This window comes from Gekko japonicus, unplaced genomic scaffold, assembly GCF_001447785.1.
Source record: "Gekko japonicus isolate JY-2015 unplaced genomic scaffold, Gekko_japonicus_V1.1 scaffold131, whole genome shotgun sequence".
Lineage (NCBI taxonomy): Eukaryota > Metazoa > Chordata > Lepidosauria > Squamata > Gekkonidae > Gekko > Gekko japonicus.
This window is the reverse complement of record NW_015167061.1, coordinates 2,664,344-2,681,773: the sequence shown is the minus strand read 5'-3', so window position 1 is coordinate 2,681,773 and position 17,430 is coordinate 2,664,344. Positions and strand designations below refer to the sequence as shown.

The 17,430-nt window shown below is 54.5% G+C and overlaps 1 protein-coding gene across 3 annotated transcripts in view; it reads right to left on the bottom strand.

The window, feature by feature from the left end:
* The window catches only part of EIF4G3 (eukaryotic translation initiation factor 4 gamma, 3), a 100,084-nt gene that overhangs the window by 66,832 nt on the left and 15,822 nt on the right, over window positions 1–17,430 (bottom strand). For all 3 annotated transcript variants that reach the window (XM_015412616.1, XM_015412619.1, XM_015412617.1), the window contains 4 exons: window positions 17,050–17,125; window positions 10,834–10,962; window positions 8,486–8,590; window positions 2,425–2,520 (listed from right to left, as the gene is read on the bottom strand). In XM_015412616.1, coding sequence (XP_015268102.1) covers window positions 2,425–2,520; window positions 8,486–8,590; window positions 10,834–10,962; window positions 17,050–17,125 — 406 coding nt within the window. The remainder of the gene's footprint in view (window positions 1–2,424; window positions 2,521–8,485; window positions 8,591–10,833; window positions 10,963–17,049; window positions 17,126–17,430) is intronic.

Here is a 17,430-nt window from a genome sequence, read left to right as displayed (position 1 = left end):
CCTACATTTCCTGAAGCACCGCTGAACCAAACGCTTCTGTTCTAGTGGCCCTTCTAGTGCCGCAGAATGCTGGCCGCACTGGCACAGGTTGAACGTGGCATCTTCTCCTGCCTCTGACTGAAGGGCACAAATGTCTGACCTGAGAAGGACAGAGCGTCTACTGGGTGTGCGTATGGAAGTTTATCCACCAAGAAACCCAGAAAGACCCATCAGAAGATCAGGGAAGAACTATATTATGGGACAAAGGGTGTCTGTCCACCTCCTCACTGTGCCACAGTTCATGCCCAGCAGTTCATAAGTTTGCATCTTAATCAAATTAAGGAAAAACCAGAGGTCTGAAGAGCAAATATGTCATATTAGCGAACAGTATCGAGTATATTTTCCAGAACAAAGTTTGAGTCCAGTTTTCATTTGTTGGTCTTAAGAGGCGCGCCACTGGACTCAAATGCTGTTCAGCTACTTCAGACCAACACAGCGACCCATCTGAATCTAGTATGTTTTGTATCTGTCACTACTGGCTATGGGCTGCCTAATGTCCACCGACAGCATTTCTCTCCCTATTAAGAGCTGTAAGCAACAGAACAAACTGTAGTCCCGGGCCGGCTCCAATCAAAACCAGGTTTCTTTTGCCTTTCAGATGCCAAGAGCCTGAGACCCCCAATCCCACCCCCCAGCCCCTGGTCCTGCTCCCAAGCATTGCTATACCCAGCCGGTGCCGCCTGGCACACCTGCCGCAAGGATTCAAAACAGCCACTGGCTCCTCTTTCCCCCAATTCAACAGTCCTGCTACGCTGGCTAGGCTGCTCTAGAATTTAGGACCAGGGTTCAGAACTAAAGAAAGGGACAAATGGGCTACACAAAAGAATCAACGGCAAAACTTGTGGCATCCACCCTGCAGCAAAACCCAAAAGCCCACCCATGCCTGGGAGTGGCAGGCGGAGGTGTGCCAGTGACCCCCGATGGCAGAAACAGACGAGAGGGAAGCAGGTGTGGCTGCAGGAAACCCAGAACAAAACGCAGGAGCAGCTCCAGGCTGGCCAAGTTTGCATTTGTTCTGAACTGGGGGTGGGGGGTGGGGTGGGGGTTTTGAGGGTGAAATGTTATATGAGCAATTTTTAGTAATGGGGTGGCAAAGTCACGAAACGCAATGGATGGCAGAGATTGCACGCAGGAGGGTATCTGAGAAAGAATTGTTCATGACCACAGAAAAATGGCTGGCACCTAGGAGACAATGTCCTCCAGTCGCTGGGCACGTCCCTGCAATTTTGAGAGTCTTCTGCTCGTTCCCAGTAATTGAACGTGAACCCCCAATCTGGGCTGGGAAACATGCCAATTGCCCCCAACTTCTCGCGTGTTTTGGCAGCCCTGCCTCTATCCTGAAGGGCCCGATTCAGACCTGCGCCGGCTTCCTTGCAGAAAGCAGAGCTCAGTGCTTTTCTGTAGATCAGTCAACAATGCGGTAGGAACCGAAAACCAAAAAGGGAACAGAACTGAACGAGTGCCGTGGGCACGGCTGCCTGCAAGGAGGAGTACAGTTTGTCACATTGCTTACAATGCAGTATTTTATCCAGCCTCTTTCCGCCAAGGACCGGTAAACCGGACTCTGTTGCAAAACCTTCCTCCGCTTCCAGGGCTCTGTGCAAGGGCTGGGCTGTCGAGAAAACTGGTTTAGAGAGGTGGCTTGAAGCGGGGTCTCCTCTGGCTCTAGCCACGCACCCTCACTTGGGCGGCACAGACCTGGGGCAGCAGCGGTGGGGGGGGGGGCCTTCTTCCGTCACTACCCACTCACAATCACAGGGCTTGGACTGGGAGGAGCTGGAGGCCCTTTTCCAAGGCAGTTCAAAGGCAGAGGGGCACAGGAGGAGTCGGTGGCAGTGGGCTGCAGAAAACAAGCCCCCCGCCCCCCCCAAGGAGGAGACTCCAGCAGAAGATCAAGCCACAATGTGCACGTGTCCCACGCCTCACAGCCAGGCTTACGCGCTCACACTTATCCCGCAGGGTAGCAAGGATCCACAGGACAGCCAAGGGAAGGGCACACTGCTTCTGAGAGCAAGGGGATGCACGGCCCGCAGTGGCAGCAGACGAGACAGGGTGCGCGGAGCAGGCCCCATTTGCAGGCCCCACTGGGAGAGTCCGCACGGCGATGACAACGCCCTTGCCACCAAGGCTCCATGACAAGGAGTGGAGAGAACAGGTCCTGAGGCTGAGAGGGGTGGGCTTCTGGCAGACAGCTAGGAAAGGTTTGTGTCCCAGCCTTTATCAAACGTTTCTCTGAAAAGGACCCTGGGGAGGAAGCCTCGGGGGTGGAGCAGGGAACCCCTGTGGCAGAACCACTACCTCAAGGAAGTCCTTCGGCCACCTTCTTCCCAAGTGAGCCAACTTGCCAAGAGTGAACATCAGCTGAGCAAGGAAAGGCGTCCTTACCGGAGAGCGCGTCTGAGGCTGCGTGCTCATCGCCTGAGCGGCCTGCGGGTAGACCAGCGTGGTCGGTGCTGCATTCTGTCCGGAAGGATAAGGGGCCTGCCACAGAAAAGAGAAACATGGTGAATGAGGACGTGGCGCTCGGCCTCCTGCCAGCCTCTCAGAGCCCCCCGGCACCTTGGTCGGTATCAGCCCATTGACCCAAGAACCCATTTCCAACCTGGGCCAGCCGGACTGCTTCAGTGGGGAATACACCGTCTAAGCATCTCAACAGGAGGTGTATGGCGTCTGACTTGCAAGCAACAGCAAGGAAAAAGAGAGAAGCAGCCGTGAGCGAGTGACTCTCACACCTTCCTCCTCCGTCCTGGAGTCTGAATTTCCCATCACTTCATTCATACCACACTTGCCAGGCAGGGCCAGACTCAAGGTCCAGCTGACCCTCCCAAGTCAGACACCCTGGGGGCTCAGAGACAGGCCAAAGAGGAGGGAAACAGTTTGCCCAGCACTGCAGCCCACCCTCAGAGACAGCCTGCCCTGGAACCGGACACAGGCTCTTCTCAGCTCACCAGGACTATCTGACCCTAACCCAGCAACGGAGGCCACGGCATGGGTACCTCTCAGGGCACAGGACATCTGCCCAGCTGGCCAACCTGACACGCAGTTTTAAACACTTCCTTTTAAAATCCAGGCTGCACTTTGTAAAAATTAAAGCATTCCCTGCCGCTTGGCCTCCACTGCTAAATGCTCTCTCCTCCCTGGGCCCTGTCACAGCAAACAGCCCCGTTCCCTGGGTCCTTGGATGCCTCGGGGACCTGCCAAGTCGGCACAGACAAGGCCTCTGGGGGATTGAGCCATCCCTACACAGGCAGCAGGGCGGATAAACAGAAAGCTTCTTGGAAGCCTACGGCAATGATCACAGAGGACTAAGGGAGACCACAGCTTCTCCTCAGACACCATCTATCGCTCATGCTGCAAAGGAGACTGTCCACACTGTCAGCAGAAAGATCCTCAAGCAACCTATGTGCCTGGGTGACCTTATTCCTCAGGCACAAAGGGGAGGGTCCCAGTAGCAAAGAGGCCCAAGCAGCCACTTGCCAATTACCGGCACACGCCATGCCCCGCCCATCTCTGGGAGGGCTCTAATGGCTACCAGCGGCTTCTTCCCCCTGCACGCATGCACACACACACACGGATCCCTCCATCAGCCACCACCTAATTCTGTCCATTCCTCCAGAACTCACACTCCAACAGGCCAAGGCCCACCTCTCTTGCATCCAAGCAGACCGGAGTCATCGTCTTTCCTACTGACCACTGCATGGAAAAACGGGAAAAGGAACGCACACGAGAACTGTCATCGGCTTGTTGGATTTATTCTGCTTTTTTGATGCCAAGTTTAAAAATATGGCTGGGCTTACGAAGCTCACTGGACCTGGCACCTGCTGGCCAGCGGGTGCCCAGCTCACAGGAAATGACTAGACGGGAGACTACAGCACAGCCTTGGATCTCTAAGCCCTATGTGCTAATGCCCACCCTTGCTACAAAGTTCAGAAGGTGGACAGCAGAGGAGCTCTGCCGGATCAGGCCAGTGGCTCATTTAGCTCAGCCTGCTATTCCATACAGTGGCCCGCCAGTTGCCCGGGACGGCCAACAGACAGGGCACAGCGGCCTAGGCCTCCCCCTGCTTTCTGTCGGCCTCTAGATGTGGAGGCCTCCTTCAGTCACCCCATCTCCTCCAGAAATCTGCCTCACCCCCTCCAAAACCCATCTCTGCCTGCAGCCACCTTTTCTTTCCATTTGTAAAAAGGGGGAAACTGGTCTCCACTCTAACAGAGCTGATGCCAGGAACAGCCAGCGAGCCTGTAAAGCAACAGGCATTAATGGAACAGTGGCTGCAGGAAAGACTCCGAACAGGCTCCTCAACACCTTCCTTTCTGGGGAGCCAATTTCTCTCTGCAACAGCCAGCACTTGGCTCTTGCAGAAGCAGGGAAGCATTTGGCAGGACCTTCCCAGCGACACAGAACTGGTGCTCCACCACAGATGATGGGAAGGGCCACTGAGCCTACAATACTGCCATACCGAGGCCCCCTGCCCAAACCTGCCCACCTCACCACGCAGCAGGAAGCACGACTGAGCCCGCCATGACACCCACTGGGCCCATGTCCTAAGTGCAAGGCTCCGTGCAAGTAAAGCACCTGCCATTTATGGGGCTCAATCCCCAGGCGGCTGCGATGAGTCAAGAAGCCACCATCTCCTCCCACCTACCCTCTGTCTTCAGCTCCCAGGGGTGACCTTCAGCATAACTTTAGGGGCCTGTTTTCTCACTGTGGGGCTCCCAACTGGAATAAAGCAGGACATGCCTGGGGGTGGGGGAGAAGAGAGCCGTAGCACATGGGGGACCAGAAGGTCCTGCTCCTGACGGAGATCCTTTCACCAGGAGGTGGGACCTTGCACAGGACACGGGCCTGCAGGGATGACCAGCATGCCTTGCATGCAAGGTGAAGGCGCATGGAAGCAAGCCAAGAGGCCCAGAAACCATCTCTGCTCCCCCCCTCCCCCGCCCCCCCCCGTCCTCCCTGCTCCACCAAAGCGGAAACTAGGGAAGAATTATTTTTAGCTCCATTTCCAAACTCACTGGCACCAAACCAGGCCTGCTGCGCAACACAATCTCTCCCTCCCCATCCTAGGCTGGGAAGCAAGAGGCAAAGGACGTGCTCTGCCAGGTCACACGGGGCCTGAAAATGCTGAGTCACGCTCTGCGCTTTCCCTTCCCTTCCTGCTCTGAACAGCGCGGTGGAACAGCACAGTGGAAATCTCTGCCAGGGGTCTGTCGGCTCTCCAGGAAACCCCCCTTTGCGCTCCTGAGGCTGCTGCTACAGCCGTAAAGCCCAAAAACACCCTGCAGCCCCTCACATGGTTCACGCTTTGCAACTGAGACTGGGGAGGATATACAATCCTCATCCAACTGACCCAGCAAACAGCAACACCTTCCCAAAGTGGCTTGGCTGTGGTCACCTACCCAGGCAGGACATACAGCTTAGGGCAGAGGAGGCCAAGCCAGAGGAGCAGCACAGTCCGCTGCTCTATTCATGTCTCATCCACACTACAGCTGCACGCAAGAGAGCTGGGAGCATTGTACCCTTCCCTGAGGAAGTCCACCGCTGCCCACAGGGCTGCTGTCACTGCACCCCGTTCCAGAAGGGCTGGGAAAGCTGCTACCTGGATAGCTCCCTCAAAGAACGTCCATCACACATAAGACGCCTCAGTGGCCTTAAGGCTCCGCTGCCTACGTCAGATTCTGCCATGCCAAACGGAGCAAGCATTCTCCTTTCAGTAGCTGCTTATGAAAATCCTTCCTTTGTAGCCTGAAAAATATAACCTTCGGTCCTCCAAGCAGAATTCAACCTAGCATCAACAAATGGTGACTTTTAAGGTGTCTGACATACAGAACTTTGCAAAAGGGGGGGGGGGAGCACCTGTGAGAGGTGGAGGGGGCTGCAGCCTGCGACCTGTTCCCACAGCCTCAGAGCCCTGTCTGTCCTATGGGGCTGCCTCCTTCAGAGCTGGCTGGAAACACAGACGCAATGTGCTTGAGAGCCGCGTCACTTATTCAAGAGAACGCCTTTCTCCTCCACAGCCATTTGGGCACGGAGCTGCTGTACTACACTGAGAAACCAAGGATTTTGCGCGCTGGGGACAAACGGACAGCCAGCAGCCTGGTTCTTCAAAGCCTGCCTTCGGGCCAGTAGCCATTGCGCAAGCTTGGGGAAAAACAAACAAGCACACTACACCACACAACATTTATGCACCACAGAGATCCAAAAGAGGGAGCTTGACTGACTCTGGTCTTGTCAGGAGGGACTGCTGGGGATGGCAGTTCATACTCCAGAGACAGCCGGCGTGGTGTGGCGGTTAGAGTGTCAGGTCAGGGTCTGGGAGACCCCGGTTCCAACCCTCACTCTGCCAGGAAGCCTGCTAGTCTCATGAAGATAAAACCGGGGAGTGGGGAAGAAGGCAGCCTGCTTTGGATCCCCACTAGGGAGAGAATCGAGGTACAAATGCAGTAAATAAGAGCCTTCACTGTAAAAGGGAGAGCCTGGACTCAAAACTTTTAGCCAGAGCCGCTCTGCCAAGGATGGCTCCGTCAGCTGCCACCAGGGGGGAAGGGCCTTCTCGGCGGTGGCCCCGAGTTGACACCCAGGCCCTGCCGGACTTGCTTCGTATCCAAAACTGAACAATTCGGGTTGGCCCTTGGAGGGTCACCACATGTTTGGGCTGTTTTAATACCCACGTATTTTAATGTTCATATTTTGTATTTGTTCATTGCTTTTAAGTTGGGGGGGGGTTTGCCTTATTGGTTTTAATGTTGTAAGTTGCCACAAGACCCTCTGGGTGACTGGCAACTAAAAAAAATTTCTACTAAATAAACACATAAATAAAAGAAGTCCTGGTTGCTTGCTACCACATGGAAGATTCTCTCCAGGGACCATAGCCACTTCCGACAGCCCTGCAGGGTGGGAAGGGGACTCTCCCCAAGGGAGTGGCTTGTGGAAAACCCTAAACCCCAAACCCTGTGCCACTCAACTGGAGTGCCACTCTTGGGAGAGCATGGCTGCCTTGAAGCCCTGGGCCTGGACACGTGGCCAATGGAACATTCAAACAGGAATTTCATTTTCCGTTACATTCCCTGCAGATCAAAAGCAAACATTCTTATCCCCCTCCTTGGGAAAGGGCAAATGGGGGCCTTCTGAAGACCAGCTCTGGGGGGGGGGGCATCTGGGGAACACTCGACACTCCGGCTCACTCTATGGGGCCACCTCATGGTGGAAAAGTCCCTCAGACACTATTAGACCCATTTGTCTGCTGTGCCTCACAGTAAGAGCCCACCCACCCCTTTGCTGATCCTCCCTCCTCTCCTCTCCTCACCACAGGTAATGCGATCAGCCCCCCCCCCGCATTTCCTTCCTGCTTCCTGACCCAGAGGCCTCTCTGGATCCCACCAGCACCCCACAGGCCTCGCTGGTTTTGCCCCACCCCCCACGCCTCCTCTCTTTGGAGGCCAGCTTCTTCTCCTGCTCCCTTCATCTCTTCTCTTCCCCCCCCCCAGGCTCCTACTTCCCCCCTCTCAGTCCTGCCCTCTCCTCCCCACTCCTGATCTCTGCTTCTCCTTGCCCACTTCGGAAGCGGGAGCACACCATGCTTTCAGTTCCCCTGTGGGCGGGCCAGCCGGGAAACTGGGCTGCAAAAGGCAGGAAAGAAGAAAACCAAAGCCGCTGCCCGTGCCACCCACTGTCTCTGCATTCAGGCTATGCAGATGCGGGAAGACCAGCGTGCTCCCCCCTCTGCGGCCTCTGGCTGTCCTCAAACACAGAGCGGAGCCCCCCCCCCCCCCGCCTGCTTCAAGAACTAAGCTTTTTAGTCAAAACTTACTCCTAAGGGGGGGAGGGGAATCCAGCCTGGGCCACAGCAAGCGGCAACCCAGGACCAAGGCAGCTTCCAACATCCAAGAACTCCAAATCTCTGGCCACACCCCAACCATCTCCTTGGAAGATTTTACTTCCTTACCTCTGAATGCATAAATCCCCTTACGCTAGCCTGGGGGATGGAGGAAATAGGATGCCCAGGGTTCAGAGAGAGGTCTGGAGAGGCAGACAGGCAGGCCAGGCCTTAAAGGTGCTGAGCAAGCCTCCCCCCTCTGGCAGCCACCATTCAGCAGGCCAGACCCATAGGCACACTTCACACCTCGGCACCTGCTTGGAACACCTTCGGACCGAGTGCTGTCTCAGGGCTGAGCAAGAGCCGCAAAGGGACTCCTCCCATTCGGAAGTCCCCCCAAAAGACAAAGTGCCCACCTGCTCTCTGAACACCACAGGCTTCCCAGTGTACTTGGTTTTAAGCTCCACAGGCACAAGCAAGAGTGCACTGAATCTTCTACAGTGGGGGGGGGGGTGCGGGGGCTCTCCTCTAAGTCGTGACCCCACCCTATACATGACCTCCACCCTTCGGAGAAGAGAGCCAGGGCTTTCCGGTGGGGCACCACTTAACCTTTTTCCTCTTTTGACTCACCATCCCACATCCCAGAATCCTTTGCACCAGTTCCCTTGGATCTTCAAAAAGACTGCTGGCTCTTGGGTGGGGTGGAAAGCTTCTGTCCCTCCTCCCTCCTGGCTGCTGGAGCGAGAGTGAAAGAGAGCGACAGAGTAAGAGAGAAAAGAAAGAGCGACAGAGAGGGGAGGAGGAAGGTGGGGACAGGCGTTGGTACGGGTCTGGGTCACAACGGCACTCTCCGGGCTAATGCGGGGGGGGGGGATGGCATTCCCTTCGGCCCTCTCGAGGCTGCAAGTCCCGTGGGCCCCTTAGCTCCCTTTTCCAGCTGCCAAGAGTGCGAAAGGAACCCATCGCCAACAGCCCAGGGACTTTCCCCTCTCCACTGGAGCCAGGCCTGCTTACAGGGCTCCAAACGAAGGGGAAACCAGATGGGGTTTCTCCTACTGCTACATTCCACAGCCCTGGGAGTGGCACCTGGAAGCCCTCTAGCGCCAAAGGAAAGGGCTGCGGCACTTGGTTCACCTCATATCTGCAATGGGAGAGGTCTGCAGCCCTGAATGCCAGCAGCCATTTGCTTCTCAGCGCCCACCTGACCAAGTCAAAAGGCTCTTTCCTTGGACAGTCCTCCTCTTCTCCGCGTCCAGATATTCCAGCTCTGAAGCACCACGGGAAACAGATGGGGCAACTGAACGGGTAGGTGCGGGCAACCCTCTTAACAGGACACTGGATGCAGCCGGCTACTTGGGGGGGGGGGGGCTTGCCCAGAGACGGGAGGCCAAGGAACTTCCCTATGAGTAACACCCTACACTCAGAACAACATCCCAAAATTGAACAGGCATGACTTGATCAGACTTTATAGATTCCACTGCCCTTTGTCAAACGTGCACTGCACTGCAGGAAAGCAATACCGACCAAGCTGTAACTGAGAACCCTAACGAAGTGTCATTTTACCCGGGGAAAACCCAACTACTAGGCGGAGGAACCTCCCCCCCCGCCCATGATTGCTCAGCAAAGGCCACAGGCCATGAGCAGCCATCCCTTCCCCTCGTCCTGTTGCAGGAAAGTGTTCAAGATTGCCGGGATCGACCACAAGCCCTCTCAGGACAACCACAGAATGGTATCAGGCTGCCGGGCACAGGCTCCGGCTAGGCCGCCTTGGGAAAAGGCTCCAAACGGGGTACCAGAGCCTAGAACCGTCGCCCTGAAGGCCTCTCTCTGTGTTCACAAGGAATGCCCGGCCGCTCCGTTTGGATGCCTTCCTCCTGGGGCCCCGAGGGAGGGGAGGGGAGGGGGCTGTTCCCTCTCTGGTGGGCTGCCACAGGAGCTGGGCGATGAGGAGCTAGAGCGGCTCCTCTGCTCTCCACAGCAGCTGCCTGCTTTTCCGGGAAAGTGCCTTCCCTCGCACAAAGCACCACACAGTCCTCCTGCGTTAACATCCCTGGCAGCAAGATCTCAGCTGGACTAGGGGAACATCCACCACGAACCAAGCCCATTGAAAAGGTGCAACACAACCCCTCTCCATGGCTTTTGTGTCCCAAGCAGGCCAGAGGCCACAGATGGCCAGGGCTCTCTCTGGCCTGCACAGAACAGCACCCGGCCTCCCTCCACCCACGCGCCTGCAGCTCCCCTGGAAACCAAAGCGGTCCAAATGCGTTCCACTGTGATGTCCAGTCCCATGACAACCCATTCCAGAACTGCTGCTTCTAAGCTCAAGCAAGAAACTACAGAAATGGCACTTCTCCACGAAGAAGGGACCCACACACCTCTCCATCTGCCTTATGAAAAGTTGCCCAGACAACGAGTGGGGCGGCCCACAGTCCCCGTGCTCCATTCCCAAGGAAAAGGGCTCGGTGCTGAGCAAGTTTCCTGCCCCCAAGTCTTCAGCAACAGGCCCCTGGCTAGCGAGGCTCCTCACCATTTCGATAACCCTAACCCTCTTCACCCTGACACCTTCAAGGTCCATTGCTTTCCTCCTCGAAATACTGTACGGAGTAACTGCAGATCGTAAGCTATTAAGAACAATGTGGTTCTCAATAACATGCGCTTTCTCATCCTTCTCTTGGCATTTAATAGACACTTAATATCTTGCAAATGCAGGAAAAGGAAGTGGTTTGACTACAGGCATGGCATTTAAACCACTGCTGCCAGCCAGAATTTCAGAGGACGCTCAAGGCACACCTGCACAATCCAAGAAAGGGGGCCCCACCCCCTCCCCGGTCACCTCTCTCCCACTTTCCTTCTCCTTTCAAGAGAGGCAGCAGCAGGACAAAACAAAGCAGCGCACAGGCAGAGGTCACATTGCACCAGCCTGGCCTCCTTCCTCCCCTCAACAGAGAAATGGAAGGGGTGACCCGCACAGCTCTTACCTGGGTGAGCCCGGGAGAGGATGCATGTCCAGGTGGTGTTGCAGCAAGGGCTGGATGCCCCTTGCTAAGTTCATGCGCAGAGTACGGGGAGGGGGCAGGGCCCCCCGGCTGTCTTGCAACCTGTGTAACCTGCGAGGAGATAAACGGTTAGTAAAACCCAAAAATCGGTAATGCTGCCTCTAAGGAAGGGCACCCACGTGCTTGGGCCACACACTCAGGGAGAAAGAACAAGTCTGCACAAGGCCTGTGTTCTGCTGGCCACGTACTCAAGAGGAGGGAAGGGCGGACATCGCTGGAATCTTGCAACGCAGACCTGGGATACAACAACAGGTGCGACTTCACCTCTCATGAGCTCAACGGGACGAGGGACAGCCCTCCCCTCAGTAAGGGCAACCCCACTGGCTTGATTTATTTACCTGAATTTCTATCCCACCCTCCCCCTGCAAAGCAGGGCTCAGGGCGCGTCACAACACCAATGAACAACAATAATTCCAACAATTAAAAACGTTAAAACATAATTACAAATATAAAACCTACAATCCAGATGGCAGTTAGTAAGAATTCAAAAGAACTAGCTGTATGAATGCTCAGCCAACCCAAGCCCTGGGCAGATGGGCAGACCGCAATAGCAACACATAGTAATTAATGCCAGGCGGAGCAGGGGAGGCACCCGCCGCTTCAACCGCAGCCCTGGTGGAATAACTCCGTTTTACAGACCCTGTGGAACTGTACTAGGTCCCGCAGGGCCCTGATCTCACCTGGAAGACTGTTCCAACAGGCCGGAGCCAGAGCCGAAAAGGCTCTGGCCAAGGCTGAGTGGATGTCCTTTGGGTCGGGGGCCACCAGTAGATGTTGATCTGCCAAGTGTCATGCTTTGCGGGGGGCACACTGGGAGGGACGGTCCTGCAGATAGGTTGGTCCCAGAACGCACAGGGCTTTAAAGGTCAATACCATAACCTTGAACTTGATCCGGTACTCAACTGGAAACCAATGCAGCTTACGGAGCACAGGTTGTATGATTCACCACTGCATTTTGAACCAGCTGAAGCTTCCAGGTCAGTTTCAAGGGCAACCCTGAGTAGAGCGAGTTACAGTAGTCCAGCCTGGGGGTGACCACTGCGTGGATCACTGTGGCCAAGTCACGGGGAGAGAGGGAACCAGTTGCCTGTCTTGCCAAAGAAGGTAGAATGCTGATCTGGCAACCACCGTGACTGGGCCTCCACTGTAAGCGGAGGCATCCAAAAGCGTTGGGAGCTGGATTTCAATTCCATCCCCCCACGACTCAGGCACAGGAACGCCATCTTTGATGGATTCGGTTTCAGTCAACTCTGTTTTAGCCAGCCAGCCAGCCATGGCCACCAAAGCCCTGGCCAAAACATCTGGGGCAGTATCTGGACGGCCATTCAGCAACAGATACAGCTGGGTGTCGTCAGCGTCCTGGTGGCAACCCAGCCCAACCCCCCAGACCAGCCGGGCAAGGAGGCGCAGATCAATGTTAAATAGCATCTATGCACCTGGAGATCTCGAGCACCCTGCGTGCTCCCTAACCTACAAAGCCCAGAGCCCTGCCACTCTTTCAGTCCACCTCATGCATGGGACGGAGGCTGCAGAAGTCACCAGATCTTTTCACCAGCTGCCCAAAGACTCTCCCCACATGGAACAGGCCCGGTGAATTGGGGGGGGTCCCCGAAGCCCCAGAATACGGGTGCCACAGATGGAAAGAGGACCCCTCTCACTCCTGACCATGGCAGGACTTGGGCCATCAGTTCTCCAGGTGGGCCAGAGAACTTCTCAGGGGATCCCAGCTATTCAGGTAAATACAAGGAGGGCTGGTTTAAAATCAAGGCCATTTAAATCACAGGGGAGGAAGGCCAAACCACATTCCCGTTTTAGAAACTTTGCATCCTCCAAACAAAGACACGTAACTAAATGATTACCTAAGCACAGGGTCCAAATGGTAACCATTGGTCCTGCAGCCCAGAGGCCTTTACACAGCTGTATCTGCTGATGGGATGGGGAGGAAATCAGTGGTGAAAATAGTGGACTTTTATTTGGTTCTCTGTACACGCCCAGGGACCCAAAGCCACAGATCACCCAATCCGGCACAGAACAAAGTGCCCAACCCTTTCAGAAGCAAGGCAAGTCCTTACAGTGTTTCTCCGTGACATACAAGTAAAGCTCTGTGTTTCTGGTTGTGACTGTCATGAACATTCATAATTTGCCGCTATAATAAATGCATCAGCTATTATTCCACACTGATGCAACTTTTTACCTCAGAAGTAAAATATTTTCTTTTGTGACCCTTCCTCGTACATAGCACAGCAGGCTTTGACAGTGGTATGATTTTAGAATTTAACACATTTCAGGTTCCATTTAAGAATGTTAAAACATAACCTTTTAAATCGTTAGTTTTTTATACTCCACACAGGGCAAACCCAATACCTTAAAATTGGGACTGGAAAAACCACCTGGGAGCCAACCCAAATTGAAACAGACCAGCAGCACATGCCCCCCCACCCCCTGCAGCTGGCTCCTGTCCAAGGGTTGTGTGCGGGACCAACTCGGAGGGCAGTCCCAAAGGCAGCAAATTATAAAGGCAACAAAACACAGAAAGTAGCCTGTAGCTTCCACAAAGGGGTGCTGCGGGCCAATCGGCCAGAGCTGGCCAGAGACACTGCCTGCTGGTCTAGCACTGGACCCAGAAGCGGGGGGGGGGGGAGAACAGGCAGCCCCCATACCTAAGCCAGTGAGCCACCTGGTCTCCATTAAGCTTTTGTTTCTGAAACACCCACTATAAGCAGACTGGATGATTTCCCATTAACAGACTACAAGCAAACCCTCAAGATGATACTATTTTTTTTTTGTAATGAAAGTATTTGCAAATTTCACAGATGCTGGTCAACTAGACGTGCCATTAAGCAGATATAAGTCCAGCAAATAAAAAAACAGGACTTCTGTAACTCAAGAGGGCTTTCGATACCCTGTCCAGCCCCCACCACAGGAGTGAAGCCCAGACTGCAAGCTTGGAACCCGCCTCAGTTCTGCAAAGGGGAAAAGGCAAGACCTTGAACGTCACCCCTCCTGCTCTGGCTCTCTCTCTCTGCAGCCTTTTATCATGGGAGACGTTTGCTACAAAACCTTTTAAGACAGACTAACTCCGCCAAGGTATTTCTAAATGCCACAGGTGCCAATAAAAACAGGCCTTTCCCCAGCAGGGCCAGAGAAAGAAGGTCTGCAAACCTGTGGGTGGGATCCTGGCCATGCCTGCGGGGCCACAGCCTAAGCCGGCTGCCTCTCCTGCCATCGGGCCCCTCGTTCTCTCATCAAAACTCCTACAGACCAGGAGAAAGGCATCGCACCATTTGGTCCAGTGGGCTCCATCGGAGGCTGGCAGCGACTCCCCTCCAAAGGCTGCTTCCACATGCAATCTATTTCAGCAGCCCTTAGCCGGAAACCAGCAGCCAAGGCGGAGAAGGCAAAAGGGAGCTGTGTTCCATCACGAGCGAGCAGGGTCAGCCTCAGCTGCCCCGGCTTGGAGCCCTGAGGGCAAAGAAGAGGCCACAGCTCTCCCCCCGCCCCACTTGTCATCACAGGAGCAAGGACCAGCATGGGCTGCAACAAGCCTCTCTCTTGGAGCTCCAGCTCACTAGAACGAGACTCACTCTTCAGACTGCATCACCAAAGCTCTTACAACTGCCCGGATTATTTTTTTCTTCACTTCACGTGGTCAGAAACCACATGCTGGGCAGAGCATAAAAAGCACTTTCTGGAACAGGAACCAAAACCCCGCCCCCCAACCCGGCCTCCAGCCACACTGCAGAAGAAAACCACTTTGGGAAGAGGCTGACTCCCCTCCTCTTCTTCCGGGAGGGAAGGGCAAGGACTGATTCTCTCTCATCCCTTGAACCCATTTCCTGATGACCACATCCACATCTAGGCTTAAATTTCTGTGGTCCCACTTCAAACAATGCCAGTCAAGACATCTGCCAACAAAGGTGGCCCCTTGCTGGATCCTGACGGAAGAGGTGCCTACAGTGAATGCTCTTCAATAATAAGTGCCTAACTCATGTCCACCTTTAATCCCAAATTAAAAATACTTTGAGGCACAGCCGGCGGCATACAGACTCAGCCTTGCTTTGAAAGCACGCCCTCCCAGGTCTGTAGTTGCCTGCATTTCGGTTCTGCCTTCTCTTTGTACTGGCTTAATGCACGACGGGTCGCATTCAAGAGAGGGCTGTGTGGCCTGAGTCTCGAGAAGGCCGATCTCTTGTTTTGCCGACTCTCTCAGCTGGATGGTGTTTCCCTCGCTAAAGACCCGCTGCTGCATGCTGCTCTTTTCATCCACCAGAAACAATTCCGAAGCAAAAGTTTATCAGAACCAAATAAAAGCCAGCCTTCAGGTCCCCCAGAAGGCGTCATCCAGGTCTGCCTCTGGATCGGCACTGCTGCTGGCCTTCCACGTCTGAAGGGAGAACAGCCTTCACTGGCTCCTTGGGGTCTGCCCTCCCTGGGAGACCTGAAGCTGCCTTCCCTGGTCCACCATCTCTCCCAGCACCTCTGATCCAGAGATGCCTTCCTGTATCTCAGCAGAGTCACCCACGGAGCTCCATCCCCATGACCTTCTCCTCCTGTAGTACACCCTCCAGCTACTGGAGCTCTTCAGCGTGCTCTGTTCTCAGATTACAAATGTTGATGACTCCACCAACCGAACATCAAGGACCATCTTTCCAGCTCATGGAAAAACACTGCTTTGCCCAGGAACTGCCAGCCCGAGCTTCTGGAAGGCTCTGAAACTTGATCTCACACAGAGACTGGGCCTGATTTCCTAACCAATGGGAAAGGAGTGCAGCCTCAGCTTCTCGGTCAGCCACCTTGTTTTGAACGCATGCCGGTAGGCTGCAGGGTGGCCAAAGGTTCAAGATTCCACCACATTTCAACTGCAGAACAATAGCCTAGAACTGTTACAGCGACCAGCTAGGATGCATGCTTGTCCAGGGAATGGATCAAGTCACATCAATGATTTAAACTAGTCCTTTTTCTTAGTGTCCTAAAACTGCTTTGATTTAAACCAATACATCCCCTTGAAAAAGCATTAAAAACACACAAAAGACATGTTTGTGGGAGGCAGTCTGGACTGCTGCTGGAAGCCCGAGTCTTCAGGCAGCAGCCACACTGCAGACGAGACTGGCCTCCTGGCACAGCCAACCCTTTGCCATGTCTTTCCCGGAGGATTCCCTTCGCTATGGGAAGACCTCTTCCGAAGGAACGGACACACTCCGGGAAAATCCCAGGCATCCACGACTGAGCCACGATGAAGGCCAGAAGGCAACCCCTCCCAACACACAGAAACAAAGTGACACGTGAGCAATCATTTCAGGCCCCTCCCCAACACTCCACTTCTACAGAAAGGGAAGCCACGGCGCTGGAAAGCCATCACAACCCCTCCCCACTGGTCTGCTGGAGAACACAGCAAAAGTAACCACCCTCACAAGAAAGGCGCGCGCGGGGGGGGGGGGGCATTTGTGAGGCTGCTCCCCAGCCAACATGGGAAGATGACTGATACTTTCCCACAGATCACTTAGGCAGATGCAGCCAGGTTTTTACTGCAGCCACATTGAAAACTGGAGAAACTCATCCAGCCTCACTCTCCAAAGGCGCCATTTTAAGCAAGCATCACCAGTCTACTTCAGCTTTTTTAAAATAAGGTTTGATCTGTACCAGATCTCTTTCTATACATTGTGTGCATGTACGTACACAGAGAGAGACATTCTAAAATCTCCCCGCTTTCAGTTTGAATAAAATTACTAATTTGTTAATGAGTTTGATTAGGCTTCCCACTGGCATTGTTGAGGCCAAAAGGAAGCCACTCAGCAGCAAGGCCCCAGCAACAGCTGAGCCCCCTTCCCCTTCTTCCACCCACCACCCGCAAGAACATCAGAGGGCACGGAGGCAGGGGGGCCTCCATCACACCTGGGCACAGCGCCAGCTGAGGCCCCCCACCCTCCAGCTTTGATTGTTTTAATTGTTTCTTTAAAAAGGTAAGCCAGCTCGAGAAGCCTTGCACTGAAAAGGGGTCCATAAACACAATACGTTTGACGGCTAGGTGGACCTTCAGCACTGCAGTCTATGTATGAGGCTTGGAGCATTCAGACAGAATGAACCCCGTGGATCACAGCATGACGGGAAAACGTTCTGCTTCACAGAAGCGGTACTTACAGTGCTGTACACAGCTGAGACTGTCGGAGCGAAGATCCGGTCCTCCAGAGGCTGCTGCACGGGTCCTCGAGGGATTCTGCAAAGCGGCAAGTCAAGGACAAACAAGAGGCTGAAGGCAAGTGCACTCGGCACAACCAAGGGGAGACCTTTCTTTGGGAAGAATGCTGCCTCTGTGCTGGGCCAGGCGAGTGCCACCAAATGGTGCTCGCAGGCAGCAGGAAGCACCGCCACGACCACTTTCACTGCCCACAAGAAAGGCAGGCTACCAGAAATGGTTCTCCTGGCTAGGTAATAGCAACCAGATACGCCGCCTCCTCAGGCAGATGATCAGTGCTCTTTGCTACAGTAAATGAGACGGCCCTGCTGAGAACAAGCAGAAAT